The sequence below is a fragment of the Hippichthys cyanospilos genome, chromosome 17, assembly GCF_059441005.1.
Source record: "Hippichthys cyanospilos isolate Australia breed blue-spotted pipefish chromosome 17, RoL_Hcya_1.0, whole genome shotgun sequence".
Lineage (NCBI taxonomy): Eukaryota > Metazoa > Chordata > Actinopteri > Syngnathiformes > Syngnathidae > Hippichthys > Hippichthys cyanospilos.
This window is the reverse complement of record NC_142385.1, coordinates 10140001-10155091: the sequence shown is the minus strand read 5'-3', so window position 1 is coordinate 10155091 and position 15091 is coordinate 10140001. Positions and strand designations below refer to the sequence as shown.

Sequence of the window (15091 nt, the reverse complement as noted above, 5' to 3'; positions counted from 1 at the left end):
AAAAGCTGCGTTCTTTCGTGTGGATTTGAAACACAAAAACAAATGCATCACACTTTGCTTTTTATTATACAAATACATTTGCTCACCTTTCACAAGTAAATAAGTAGTTGCATTTATATGACACACATTCTCCTTCACGGTATCCAACATTTGATCTTGAAGTCCCTTGAAGATGCTTTTTTGAAATGTTTACATGGAAGTAAATTAGTCTGTACATGTGTACGTATTTCTCAACAATTGGAACAGACAATTGTAGTCATGAGATTTCCGACAAATCGGGGATAATCAAGTGAGTCTTTCACATGTGCAGTATCAGCAGGAACAACATCGCATTGATGCTCACCACCTGTGTCACAACGACAGCACGGACAGAATGTCAAGGAAAAATAAGACCCTGCTGGTTTTTTTTTTGCCTTAACGTCTGACGCAATCCCTGTGTTCACCACTAGAAGGCGCAAAGTTCCAGCCTCCAATCACAAAGCTGTACCACCCATGCAGACCTACATAATAAAAAGTCTGGATTGCGCCCAAAAGACTTAAGTCACATGTTCTGTCAATGTTCTAACAATAACATCGTCCCGCCTATCAACAAATGATAATGATCATTACAGTGGTTGATTCTTTTCTCATTGTTTGGTACAAAGCTATTGTTTGAGCTGTGGTTCTTGTTTTTTCCTGCCAGGAACAACCAGATAGCGGATGTAAAAATGGCACGTCTAAAAATGGCTCCTGTTCTGAGGTCAGACAAAGGTGTGTTCTCTTTTCTTCTATTTTTTTTAAGTAGATTTTTTGTTGCAAATAAAAATATATCTGTTGGATCATTCATAGCACATTGAAGTAATGTTTTCAAGAGAATAAAAACAGGTGATTTAAGATTTGTAATTATTCTTAACTAAATATTTTTGAAAAGCCCTCAAACGATCATTTGATACATTGTGTTATTGTGGTAGATTTAATCAAGAGGAATGGCGCTGTTCTTTTGTCAATAGCCGAATAATCAGAAAATAACATTAAAAGAAAACATGATCCAGCCTGTCTGTCGCAACCTGCTCAAATGTGCGGGGTGTTCCCGAGTTGTGTTTGGCAAAAAGTGTTGCTATGGCTCATGCTCTTGTTAGCTGTGGCTGGAGTTGCAGCCAGGTGCTTTGCATTTATGTGGTGGGCTAAACTTAAAATCCTTACAAGGAATGCAAATCACTACCATTTTCAAAGAAGCCCGATGAATCCAATCACCATTCAGAAGACAGAGTTAAAATTTTGATTAATGCAATTAAGAATAAATCAATAATGTGACCCCCCCCCCCCCCCCCCCCCCCCTTTTTTCGGTTTAAGATGTTTTATATGCTTTGGGGGGTGGAGTAGTGTTAAATATTAAAGCTATGCGTTGGAGATGACTACTTAAGTGGACTTTTTTCATGACTTTTGACCCTCCGCCAGAGAGTGATCGCAATCATTGTTGTCATGCACACCAAATAAAGTGTTGTCCACACAGCCGAGGTGATCCTCCAAAGATGGTGGTCATAAATAAATGTGAGTGAGTCAGAGCGAGGAGGAGTGAGTCAGTCATGGCACATTTTGGGGATGCTGCTGGGAAGACGAGGACGGGGGTTTGGGATGGACCACAACGGCAACACTCCAAAACTATTAATCACATGTATGGATGATGTCACCAAAAATATAAAAATGTCAAAAACAATAAGGCAAGCCAAACTTGAAAAGAAAAAAAAAATAGAGTAAGCCTCAGAGTTTTTGTTTTATGTGGGGGGACAGGGTCATATATCCAGAAACTATCTTGACACACAGTACAGCTGCCAAGCTGAAAGGTAAGCAAAGCTGCAATATATTCACCCAAGTTCAGTGCATTACCTCAAAAGAAATTCTTGATAAATGGCGTGACCAGTTTGACCCAGAGCTTAACGTGACGGTCCGGCTGTTCAAACGTCGATCCGGACACCTCCGAGGAGCGCTGGTATAACATCTCCTGCTCCTGTTTCATAACAAAAGAAGGTCTAAATACGGCGTGTCGTCTGATTAGGACAAGGGCGGAATCAAAAGCAGACCTCCCGTAGTTGGTCCTGCAACTGCTCGTTTTCCGTGACTATGGCAATCTGGGCCTCCAGGTCGCGGTGAACCGAACGGTGGCCAAAATTCGGGGAGCCGATTAGTGTGAGACAAGGCCGGCCCTGCCCGTGTAAGTAGTACCACAGACCTGAAGGGCGAGAGGATACAATCGGCACATTTCGTCAATGTGGACTAGGAAGCCGGTACGATTGGCTGATTTAGGAAAAAAAAAAAAAGTCCAGCAAAATTGCGATTCAATAAGCGATCTTCTTCAAATCAAAATGGCGTCACCTTTAGCATGGAAGGTCCACTGCGGCCTGTGATACTCGTGCAGTTGGACGCGGTCCTGCTGGCCCAGCTGACACACGCGCTCGTAGAACTGCCTGGCGATGTGCGTGTAGGCATCGGGGATGGCGCCGGCGACGCCCTTAGCCCCAAAAAAACCGTTGACCTCCGGGGAGGCGGTGAGGATGCGGTAGTCGGCCCCCGCCCCCAACACCAGACGCATGTAAGTCCGCGTCAGGTTGAAATAGCCCGACGTCAAGTAGACGGTGGAGTCCGGGCCAGCGTCTCGCAGCAGACGCTGAAGAACATGTGACTTTATTAACGCCCGCAAGGAAAAACTTGTGTTTGTGGGTGAATTATTTCTGTTTTTGTCAGGGTCATTTATTTAAAAAAAATGTAATGATCAGCACTACTTTTATTACCAATATTGCTAAAAACTGGGAAAAGATAGTTTACAAACATTTACACCCCGCCACGCCAACACTTTTCAAATTTATAGGACCAATCAAAGACAAAAAGAAACCATGTAGGTTTTTGTGCAGGTTCACGTTCATTTGTGAGAAATCAACATTGGAACATGGGTAAAAGCTCCAAAAAGTTGACCATTCATGTTATGTCCGCTTTAAGTTTATTATAAGATCGGTGTGTGGGTTCTAAACATTTTATAAACGAAGCTCGCAGTGTTGAAGCACTAGTTTACATTCCATTGCAAAGCTGACTGTGTGTTTTTTTTTTTTTTTGAGTTCATGCCCAGAAAATGTGACTAACAACGAGCTCAAATATTCCGCCGTTAGTCATGTTTCGACTCTGTGAGTCACACGGTTAGCAACGCGACGTTCTTACCCACCTGCGTGACCTGCTCATCCACCTGGATGCCGAGGGGCTTCATCTGGACCAGAGGGAACACCCAGGTGTCCTCGTCCTCATGTTCTTCCTCCTTTTCAGTGTGCCGGCGCAGGCTGAGGGGCAGCTGCTGGCGCACGCGGGCCATGTCCACCACCTCCATGATGCGCTTGCTCGCCGCAGCTGAGAAATCCTTCCTGTCACCTGGTTGTCGTGGAGATTTGAACAAAGTCAAGATAACCGACACTTGCTGCGCACCAGAAGGCTTCACAGCACCTACTGGTAATTTTTCCTACATTTTATGTTAAGTACTTTCAACAAAGTCATCTCTTTTTTTTTTAACACATTTGCAAAAGTGTCAATAACTGGTCATTTTTACTAAGTGTAGAATTATAAGGGGAAAAAAATATTAGTGGGACAGGACTAATAAACTGTTAAAAAAGTGAAAGGCTTCTCTAAACTTTCCAGATGCTCCGGAAATCATTGTTTTCAAGACTTATAATTACTGAATCATTGACAAGTGAATTATGGCTTTTATACACGATAACTTGTTTACTCATCGACTGCAAAGGTGACGACTAATTTTACCCTTAGACATACTACGAGGAAACGTCAACGCCATTTTTATCAAACAACGGCATGGGTGTGTGTGTTCTCCCAGGGAATATCATCTTACAGCATCGGTGTCACATCCTAACGCTATTCCCAGCCTTTGGTTCCCGCAGTTCGGCAGACATGATGTCATTTGCCACGCACAAGTGGCATCTTGGACATCTGTACTCCGGTAATAGCGCTGAAATCTAAGTAAAGTGCGTGCATGCATGTACATGTGCTGGGCAGACTCTTCATTAGGCACACTTGTATAATTTTAATGAGATCCAATTGGAAGAAGTCAACCTAAATTGTGTTATAACATCCAGGAAGTCCCTTTTTTTCCCACCGTTTTCTGTTAGTCTTACAGCAAAACGATTTTCCCCCCTCACACAGTATCCCAAATTGACATGAAAAATATTTCGAAATTTTTCAATCTTATATCAAATCTACAAATTAGAAATTTCAAGCGCTTGTGCAATAAAAAAAAACAAACGTCCAGGCGCCAACCTTTGTACGGGTGTACCATGCCGGCCTGCATGGCCACCGAGTCGTCAGGCCTCAGCTGCAGCGAAATATCCCCGACGGCCTCCACCAGCTCGGAGAAAAAATCTGCCAGCTCGCCACAGTTCTCCAGCAGAACGTAGCGGTCCTGCCGGTTAGTGAAGTACGAGTCGCTCAGATTGGCCCTGAAAGAAAATGATAGCCAAGCATTATGTTTATTTATTGGCCCCAGAGCATGAAATGATAAGATACATTTGATGGGGAAGAAAGATAAAAAATGGCAGACCAACAGGCAATTTTGTCCATCAATTTTTGTCGCTGTTTATTGCTGCAACCCCAAAAGTGGGTCAAAATTGACTACATACCCGCTGATGATGAAACTGTCATCAAACAGGTAGACCTTGATGTGCTGCAATCCGATGGTCTCGTTGAAGCGCTGCGGCACCAGTAGCCTCAAAAGACCCCTCAGGTCAGGCGTGTGGTATAAAGACACGCGTACTTGTGAGGTAAAGCGCCGCAGCAGGGGCAGCAGCATGGTCCTAGAGTTCACCTTCCCTGGGGGAGACAAACGATGGGGGACGATGAGCTCTTGTAGACATGTTGGCGGAGACTTAGACGACCGCTGACCTCGAGATCCTCGCGTGTAGTCCAGCAACACGGAGACTTTGAAGTCGGGTGATTGGCTGTTTTCTTGTGAGCGTTCCAGTGCTTCTTGCATGCAGGTCACCTGTAACACAGTAACAAAAAAAGCACTAAGAAATGAAACTGTGAACCTTCGTTATTTACAGGGGCTATGGACAAAATGGACGCCTTTGCCCTAATTGAGCTGATGACGCGCTACCCAGTTGGCTCTCTGTCCTCGGGAGTTTACCCAAAAATCTTATTACTAACCGATAATTACCAGTTGACACTAATGAGAGGTTATTAAGCGCAGTCGCTGTTTCAATAGTGCGACAAGCACTTTGTGTGCAATGACAAAACGGGCCACGCCGGTACTAGACATAGCAATGTGTTTTCTTTGTTTTGTTTTTTATGCTTTCAAGTCAGCCAGGAGAGGCGTGTTTTAATGATGTTGTCAACTAGCGCATGTGGTGCCCAAATGCAACGCATTCATTCAGTCGCATCCTCTTTCTAGCAGTGATAGCATGCTACTTTGTTGGAAAAGTTTGGGGAAGGCCACGGCGCAATGAGTGGATGCCGTTGTAGCCACAAAGTTAAACAAAACTATTATTTTTTTTCTTTTACTCTTGCCGTCTTTTTCACGATTTGCCGTCCCTTTGTGTTAGGCTGTGATTGCTAACCACAGTCCCGCGAGAGATTGTCAGTCTGTCAAACTGTTGTTGTTTTTTGCCACTTTTGGCTTGGGGTTGCAACAAAGAGAGTCACATGCATGATTTGTTTGGCGCAGTTTTTACGCCGAATGCCTTTCCTAACACAGCCCAACCATCTAACCAGAATTGGGCTGCGGTAAAGTATCCCATGCCCCTAGTTGGACTGAAAACTATGCAATGGATGGTGACAGTCAAAATAAATACATGCTCTTCCACTAAATGACTTCTATAGTTTGTTAATGGCAGTGAATGAGTTCAAATGCATGTATAAACCATTTACTGTGTTTTGAAGGGTAATGTTTTGAAATGATACCCTCCGGAAACCCAGCCTACTCATTTGTGTCCAACTGTTGTGTCCATTTTGTCTCAGCAACACAGCAAAGTGAATTGCATCCTCCCAAACACAGAACATGATTGGAAAGGCCAAAGTCTTCAACTGAGCACACAAGGAGTGAGTAGGATAGCTCCAATTTAGTCAAAAGAAAAGTCACTGAGGAGGTGTGGGATCACCGTGTGTGGCACTGTTTAAACCAGGGGTGTATTTTCCTTTGAGGTCTGCATACAGAAAAAAGGAAAGACGTACGTGCCATGTTTTTTTTTAAACTTGGTGATAGGCAAATGAAGCCTCAAGAAGCACTTCTATTTTTGTTGTTGTTGTTGTTGTTGTTCTCTCTATGGCACTCTTGGATTTAAAGGTAGTTTAATTTCTGTCTAAAGTGGTGTGAATTAGGATTTTTCTGCACACTTCTAAATTTGTTTTATTACTTGTTTAAAAAAAAGCATTTCAGGTAATGTTAAATGTAATTTTAACATAAGCCATGAGCCGCAAAAGAGAAAAAAAAAGAGAGAAACTGAGCCAATTTTGAGCATTCTGACTGTTCAGTTTCTGTTTTTAAAATTTTCCCCCACCTTTTCTCCACTCATTCCCATAAAAAAAGTAGAGTTTTGGATGACCTCCTTACACAGCAGTGGCGCTCAAAGTATTAAGATAAGCAATTATAACCATTTGTAAGAGGAGTGTCATTACCATGTGGCTAGCCGCATTCACTTATTCAAACAACACAATCATAGCTGTTGAACTAAAAAGGTACAACAAAGTCAGCACTATTTCACTCGAAACGTTTTGTAGCATTTTTGCTTCATGGTGTGCGGTGGGATTTTTCCAATTAAAAAGTTGGGAAAAAGTAAGACGATGTGGAATTGGGAGTTGAAGTTGACCCAATATTATATTAGCGGCAAAACATTGACGGAAACTCCCTGGCTACGCCCCTTTTTTGCCAAAAGTACACCACAAATGTTAATTATCTGAATGGAGGTCACACGGCTCCTTTATTATCATTTTTGCGCCTCGCCACATTCAAACTCGTACATGACAACGCCGCCTGGGATTTCTTCATAGCGTGAGTCATCCTCGAATACTTTGGCAGCGACGCCAACTCACTCGGATGCTTTGCGCCGTGTGACTCAGCTTCTCTGTGCGGCGTACTTTTTGTGTGTGTGTGTTTTTCAAACAAAAACATTAGAAAAAGAGCTGAATGTGAGCATCGGGCCAGACTGCGGTTTTCGTACTGTTATGCTGGGCTTCCAGACATGGAGAACGGCACGCCAGCGCCGGTGTCCGTATCCCCGTAAAACCGCAACACTTTGCAGTCATCGCTTTTGGTTGGCGGGGCGAACGTTTTCGTTGTGGAGCTTTTGTGCCAAAGTGAACCGTGACTCATTTTTCTGGCATCCCGGTGCGCTTCTTTGGCCGGACCTTGTGTTATGGTATCGCTCTCACCTGCCCAAACTAAAGATGGCCGTTCACTCCAGAACACACAAAGTAAAAACGCGTCTCTCTCACCAGGTCCTGCTCCAGCGGACCCGTTCCCAGATACAAAGATGCCAACACCACTCGTTTCTTAGCTGTCCTGACACGTGCCTGTTAGGAAGAAAGAAAAAAAAAAACACAGGGTGTGAGTGCGATTCCCACAAATGACGATAGCTTCATCACAGGCTGTTGGCAAGATTTACAAATTTAAAAAGGTACCTACCAGATTTTGCACTTTTTGGTTAATTCAACTGATTCATTTAAAAGGTTACTGCTCCTTTTTATTCTTGTGCAGTATTTCGATGAGCTCAGGGTCATTTTCACCAGTATTTTATGGCAATTGTGTGAACTTTGACATGTCACCATCTGGGTGAAATTTCAGCTCCCTACTGTTATCTTTCAACTCTTTCCTTTTGATTTAAATGCCTTTAATGTAAAGATAAAGGATTGAACACAAATCTCCAAACCGTGCACACCTGTCCACCGTGTCCATTTTGCACATTCATTTTTGAATGTTTTAACATTTAGACATTTGCTTGGAAGTGAACTTTGTCATTAAACCTTCTCTAATACTTAAATTGGTAATACAAAAAAATAACAGTTTTTTTCTGACTATTTAAGATAAGTAAGGCTCCCTGCAGGATGCAATTTTTTTTTAACTGTTATTGTGGCTTATGAATCGACTCCTGAACATAATCAGGCAACTTAAGGGAAAAAAATTAAGGTAAGCCATATTTGTACTTTTTTATTTACGTTTACATGCACTGCACTTTTAAATTAAATGTTTCGTTATTTGTGTCTCTAATAACCAGGAAATGGTAAAGATTTTTTTCCCAATGATAATTGCTCAGAGACCGTTACAGTATTAAATGTAAAATAACAGTATTAATATGTTCTATGCAGCCCTTTTAGGAACACGGAATTTGAATATTATTTTCTTTGTATGTGATACGCATCCATCTGTTTTTAACCAGCTTTGTGGCTGGCCATTTTGCCATTGTTGTTTCAACTGAAAATTACAACACAGATGACCAATCACGGCTCAGCTTGCAAACTTCACCAAACACAGAAAACAGGTGTGGAGACTTGTGGGTACATGAACATTGCTATAATTAGGACTAACGTGGAAGTCAAGTCAACGATTCAAGAATTACTCCGTAAAAAAAACAAAAAAAAACAAGACTTGTTGTTTTAAGAAGGTATTTGTGGGTCTTGTTTGAATATAATAGAATAGAATGCCTTCATTGTCATTGTACATCGGGTATAGTACAACAAAATTTGGTCCGATTGGTGAATATTGAATAAATATGGACAAAAAATAGAATACGATGTAAATCCCTGTTGTAGTGAAACAGTTACATATTGTATTTGAAACGTTTCCCTTTTGAAAGGCACATTTGGCATTGCTTTTCTTTTGCATGTTTCACATTTTGTTCCAGCTTTTTTGTGCATGACTTCCCTTTACAAGGTGACTCCGAGACGAGACTTTTCAAAAATGTACCAACAAGACTTATTCTTTCATAAGTTTCACTCAACACCTTTTATTAATTAGCCTGCTGGGAAAGAACAACTTCCTCAATTAATTGAAGCCGAAAGTGAGGACAGCCAGAACTATCAGCCTTTGAACTGACTGACCTTAAGCGTCTGGTAAAACTGGTCGGGCGAAGCGAGCACGTGGACACGCGCGCCGTTGACCCGGAAAGCCGGCACGCGCTCCGCCATCCATTGGAAGTGGGCACGGAGGCTGCGCGGCGCACCTGCCGTCGTCGTTGCGCTCTCTGGTGCAGGCTCTGCTTTGGCCAGCAGGGGCGCTAAAAGCAGAACTGAGGAGCTGTGCCGACAGAAACGTAAAAATCCATTAACTACATGGGAAGAATGCTGATGCAAATATCTCAGCGATGCAAATGTACACGCTAAGCAGGGAATGTCAAATGTGACCCATTGATGAATCCAGTATTTGTGTGGCAAGTTCCCAAAGCAGTTTGTCTTGCCACAAAGCTCCCACAGGTGCCCATTTGGCTGGCGATGACTCGTACGCGGCTGTGGTTTTCTGACAAACACCTGGCAAAATGCACGCTTTCAGCACCCACGCCATGTTAATTAAAAAAAATCTCTAACTCCTTGTTCATGGCAAATTATGCAAATTTGTGTGACGTGCCAGGGAAATTACCCGTCGCAGGTATGAATATCCTCCAGGCCAAGATAACGTTTAAGTTTGCAATGCATTTTAGTAATACATTTTAAAAAGTGTATCTACATTCAGAGAGCTGCACAGCAATGACGCAAACAAATTTAGGGCCCAATTTCTCCGTAGATGATCGATTATGGGCTAATTAAAAGCTTTGATATGGTTTTTGACGTACCGCAAGCAGAAGATCTGATATTCTTGCATAAACGACAAGACATTAGTACAAGAATGCAATCCTATTTTTGTTTCATTTTTACAAAATAAAGGCATGGTTTCTTTGTATCTTTAGAAAAATACATCTTTGAAGACCAACATTTTTATTGGGGAAAAAAAACTGATTCTCAAGCCATTATAACTTTTTTCTTAAAGAAATGTAAATTATTGTAAAATTGAAATTGATTTCAAAAAACTTTTTTTTTTTAATTCTTTCAGTATACACTTAATTATTAATAGGCCTAAGGATAATGAGAGGAAAAATGTCTTCTGTAAACCATCAACTGACAGAAGTAGACAAGTATGGAGGACAGAAAGTGATAAAATTAAGGAAGTAAATGTGTCATTACATAATTAAATGGTCATTATTTAATTAAATGTTTAATTGAATCGATATGGAATTAAAAATTAATAAATTAATACATTTGATTAAATGTGTCGTTTATTAAATGTTTCATCAAATAAATGTATAATTAATTAAATATGGAATTATATGAATCAGTTTCATGAACTTTTAAGTAATGTTTCACGTTAATATATATATATATATATATATATATATATATATATATATATATATATATATATATATATATATATATATAAAATGAATTGATGACTTATTTTATTTTTTTAAGTTAAATATTTAATATTAGCACTTTCGGTCCTCCATAGCCCAGAAATAAATATTATTTTCAGACACGCTATTGTGGTGATTAAAAATATACTGCATACTTTTTCAGCACGATAACTGATCTTTATTTACGTCGGAAACGTCACAAAGTACAGCTATTCCAACAGGGCGGGACAAGCATTGAAACGAGCCAATGCGGTAACAGCGCCTAACAACCAATCAGAACGCAGCACAGCACTTGTCGAGGCGATCATTACCGAAGTCAACCGAAAACTAACGAGCGCCATTGTAAGCAATTTAAATGGCTCACAGGTTCTCCTATTTAAATAACGCAACTTGCTACGACAACGACCAGAGATCAGTTTAAGGCAAAAAAATTGAAGTGACTTCTTTTTTTTTTTTAATTCGTACTTTGAAGGACTGCAAGGACGTTAAAGCGACACAAGACAGTGTTAGCACAGTATAATTCGCAGGCGGCTACAGTTTCTGTCAACGGGATGCCTGTCTTACGAGACGAAACGTCGGATTTCACCATAATTTCGGCGTTTTATTCGAACATCGTCTCTTACCCGCCTCTTCGGTCCCGAGCACGAAAGAGCCGGTCGGATATTCGCGTGAAAACCCCGGCCAGGGCCGGCGAGTACACGGAGTACACCAGCCTCCTCCACGACATGGGGGCCGCCATTGCTGCAGCAGAGCCCATTTGAAAAAACAAAACAATAAAACTTTATCGACACATAGCGGTGGACAAAGTAACAAGACAACCGACAGCACGAAGACTTCCTGTGAGTACAAGTTAGCGTCACGCGACACCTATAATTATAACTTGCGTAAATGTCATACAAATTAGGTCAACCTCAACGTGAAATACACAAACAGGTTTGCATTTGCATATTGCTGAATTTTATTGTATAAAAAAATTTAAGCGGCTTCCAAGTTAACTGGCAAGGTCAAACATTTTCTTCTAGTGTCTATAAATCATCCCTTTGATGTCATTCGCGGGAATACTTTGCATCGTTCGTATGCAAATGAGGGGAAATACGTTTAGATAAGTACATTGTGTCTTGTATTATTTATACAGGACAGTGGTAATTATTTACCCAAGCATGATTGGTCGAAGTTGTTTTTTCTGTATGTTCCCATCTTGTGAAATTAGGGACTGAATTGTAGGAAAAATTGGTCTGTGCAAAGAAACTTTTACAAGAACAGAATTTAGAAATCAATCAATGAAACTACGATAGCCAATCACGATTTGCTCAGATGGACTTGTTTGCTGACTGTGTAGTTAACCCCCGCTATTCGCTGAGGATTGGATGGGAATCGAATAGTGAATATCTCAACAATATACCCAGCCCTAATTAACAAATTCTTTGTTTTGTTAATTAAATAATTAAGTCATTAATGATGAATAATAAAAAAAAGAAATTACTCTTCTGTTCAATATAATTTGCCTTTCCATTTTGAAAAAGTAATTACAGGACATTCCACCGGTTAATATGTGCATGTAATACTGTGCAAATGTAATGGAACGCCCCCCCACAAAAAAAAAAAAAAAAAAAACATATATAACGTGATGAATTATCACGATGAATATTTCATGCAGTGTAAAATGCATGTAAAATCGCTCGAGCGGTACCAGGAAGCGGACCCTGCTTGCAAAGGTCACCGCGATTATTTACTGGCAATCCGCCAGAACTGGAGCCGCGCGAGCACGCGCGCGTATGCCCGCGCGCGCGAACCCGTGCGTTTACTGGAAGAACCTCAGGACAGAAGGGGGCGGGGCCTTACGATCGGCTTTACTCACTGGAAACAACCTCCGGTAACCTTCCGCCACACACATATACACACAAATAGACACACACGGTCCCGCTACCACTTCTCGCGCAGACGGCAGCGCCGCCGCCGACGTAGACGACCGTCCTCGGCATACTTTTTTGACGGAATATTCCGGTGGGGGGATTTTAATGCCTGAGATAATCCTCCTCCATCTAGCACTACTCTCGGGTAGTTTGCCGAGTGTGTCTTTTGGCGACGAGCTGCGGCGAGGGGCTGTATTAATCCGCAAGGTAAGTTATCGGCTCGTGCGCGAAGTAGACCGCGTTCAAATGTGTGCAAAATTCAGCACCCGGATATATTTAGTCGCTTAATAGTCAAAAAGTGGGTGCTGGTTTGACTATAATGTCGACGCCTAGCTGCTACGGGGGTTTAGCCGGGGAAGCCCCCCCCCCCACCTTTCCAGTACCCCTTCTTCTAGGCTCCAGTGCTGACAACGTCGCCCCCCCACCTCCTGTGTGTGTGAAACTAGAGAAAGGGGCCACTGTGACTGTAATGCATAAAAGCTAGAGCGAACAAGAGAGAGTGGCAGTGACCCCGTTATTTCTGACCCCCCCCCCAACGATCGATTGCAGTCAGGCTCCAGTTGCTGAAGGGGCTGCAAGGTGCATTGCAATGCTTCACTTAACCCTTGCACACAGTGTATGTCAGTTTTTCAATTGTACACCTTCAAAAGGGATGACCTTTCCAAAAGTGACCCCTAATAAACAAATAAGTGCCATTCATTTGTGCATGTGCGATTAAATTTGCGTACACGGATGCTGGTGTAGATTTACAAGTGTATCTTCAGGATATCTTCGTGTGTGTGTGTGTGTGTGTTTTAATGGGACAATGCTATCATTGTTCAAAAGGTGAATTGTACCAGTCCAGAGAACACATTTGCACAGCTTCCTGCAGACATTTGCACCTGTTGGTCTTTAAGGGTCATGGATGGAATCTCGAAACAGGGCAAATGTAAAAACGCATATAAATGAGGTAGCGTATTGAACATAGAAAATACAGTTTTCTCTGAAACATGAACATCAGGGAAAAAAAAATCTAATTTGATTCATCTGTTTTTCTAATGTCAGAAAGGCTATTCATACGATACGTTACCCAGATCTGATTGGTTGAATCTGTCAGCATTTTTGAAAAATCATTGGCGGTGTCATTATTTGGTGAGCAGCCAGTGATGTTATTGATTGGATTTGTGAATTAAAACATTACAGGAAATGCAAGTTTGGCAAGGGGAATTTTCTGTGTATTGGTCGAATTTCGGAAGTTTTTTTTTTTTTTCCTCTTGCATTTCAACGTGCATCAATCATGCATGAATTTGAGCTGTTGTGGGCTGGTCTGATTTTTTTTTTTTTTCCCCCCCATCAGATTGGTTTTTGTTCTTCTCTAAATTAGCTAATCTAAAAATCCTGATTGTGGACAGCCTAAACGATACATTCATTTTGACATTGGCTGTTATTAGGAGGGTAAAAATTGGAGCGGAACATGCTCTGTGAATGTAAAAGGAAACAATACGAAAGGCTTAAGGTGTGCCCCATTCATGCAGTTGTACCATTTGACTCCCATTGACACTCGCGGATGATTCATGAATGGGATGTGTCTACTGTGCAGGTGTTTCTCGGTGGTCTCGCCCAGCCCCTCTCTGGATGCATCCAGCTCCTCTGCCCCCGGGCCCTGGACCGGGTGTGTGACCCCGCCGTCCTCCCCCCTGTCCCCCTCGGCGACGGGCGCCTTCCCGCCGCCCGTCCACTGCCCGGAGGCGGGGGGCCGCGGCGCCATGGTGGCCTCCCGGCGGCGCGAGCCCCTCGCCATGAGCGGCGGGACCCCTTCGGAAGGCAGGGTCACGCAATCTGACTGCACTCCGCATCACTTCAAACCCTTCAGCTCACATGCGCACTACCAGCAGGTCAGTCGATGTTTTGAATCCATTTTCAGGGACTATATTCAACCAAATGTTAATTTTTGAGTGTTTAAATATGCGTATACAATATGTGCAACACATTTCTTAGGAACAATTGTCATTTTTGGTTTATGCCACGGGCCACTTAAAAATATCAACAAACGGCCCCCAGGCCATTGTTTGGACGCCACTGTTCTAACACATTAATAGAAACACCATAGGTGGGCTAACAAAACTGCCATTACTGCAGCAGCAGTAGTAGTATAAACCAGTCAACAATTTTTGTAAATCCAAAGAGTAGCAATATGGCATTACACAATAAATGACAAATATTATAACGGCTTAGTTGAAACAGTCTTCATCAAATATATGCATACTGTACTGTGTCTGTATTTTACTGCCCCCTAGTGGCCAAGGCGCACACAAAATGAACAGTACAAATGTAAAAAATTCTTTGATTAAAACTGCTGCACTGCAACTGATTATTGCCATTTCCATTCATTTAAGTAGGGGAAGATGATTTCAGACGCAGCTGTTTTAAGTTATGGATACAGAAAATTGATACAGAAAAAGTGAATTAAGAAATAAAGTATTCAATTACCTAAGTAATTTCTGTCAGAGGCCCGGAATAAATTTTAAGTGTGTTTGTCAAATGCTTCCCTGGTTTTGAAATCGAAGGCCGGTAAAAACGGTATAAAAGACAAATTGAGAATTTTTTTTATTTTTCAAGACAACTTGCAAGTTCGGTATTTTAGCCAGAAACTTGAAGTCAAATCAGCATTTCGCTGGCCACATAAAATGAGGTGGCGGGCCAGATCTTGTCCCCGGGCCTGCGTTTGACACCTGCGAGCTAAAGTAATTGATTACTTCACAGCGTAATCAATTTAGAGCCGTCATTTTAGAC

General features: G+C 41.9%; 2 protein-coding genes across 3 annotated transcripts in view; one reads left to right on the top strand and one right to left on the bottom strand.

Moving 5' to 3' along the window:
* Positions 1-47: 47 nt before the first annotated feature.
* pgs1 (phosphatidylglycerophosphate synthase 1) lies at positions 48-11163 on the bottom strand. The gene is made up of 11 exons (XM_088438391.1): positions 11030-11163; positions 9061-9256; positions 7459-7536; positions 4912-5011; positions 4650-4839; positions 4291-4469; positions 3194-3393; positions 2353-2644; positions 2061-2209; positions 1867-1987; positions 48-346 (listed from the first exon to the last, which is right to left on the bottom strand). Exons 1-10 carry the CDS (start codon positions 11161-11163, stop codon positions 1868-1870), a joined length of 1638 nt encoding a protein of 545 aa, XP_088294517.1. The 3' UTR covers positions 48-346; position 1867.
* Positions 10747-15091, top strand: part of socs3b (suppressor of cytokine signaling 3b) — a 7514-nt gene continuing 3169 nt past the window's right edge. The window contains exons 1-2 of one of the 2 annotated variants that reach the window (XM_088438397.1): positions 10747-11245; positions 13899-14193. In XM_088438397.1, coding sequence (XP_088294523.1) covers positions 14065-14193 — 129 coding nt within the window. In that variant the 5' untranslated portion in view covers positions 10747-11245; positions 13899-14064. Of the gene's footprint in view, positions 11246-12283; positions 12527-13898; positions 14194-15091 lie in introns of those variants that run through there. The other variant, XM_088438396.1, reaches the window with a different exon arrangement.

Bases quoted from the DNA above. Each gene is read 5' to 3' on its own strand.
- pgs1 (XM_088438391.1), bottom strand. From the start codon at position 11,163: ATGGGCTCTGCTGCAGCAATGGCGGCCCCCATGTCGTGGAGGAGGCTG. The intron at 9,257-11,029 runs GTAAGAGACGAT...CTGTCGGCACAG, and splicing joins GCTCGGGACCGAAGAGGCGG to CTCCTCAGTTCTGCTTTTAG. The intron at 5,012-7,458 runs GTGAGAGAGACG...ACTGTGTTACAG, and splicing joins GTCCGCTGGAGCAGGACCTG to GTGACCTGCATGCAAGAAGC.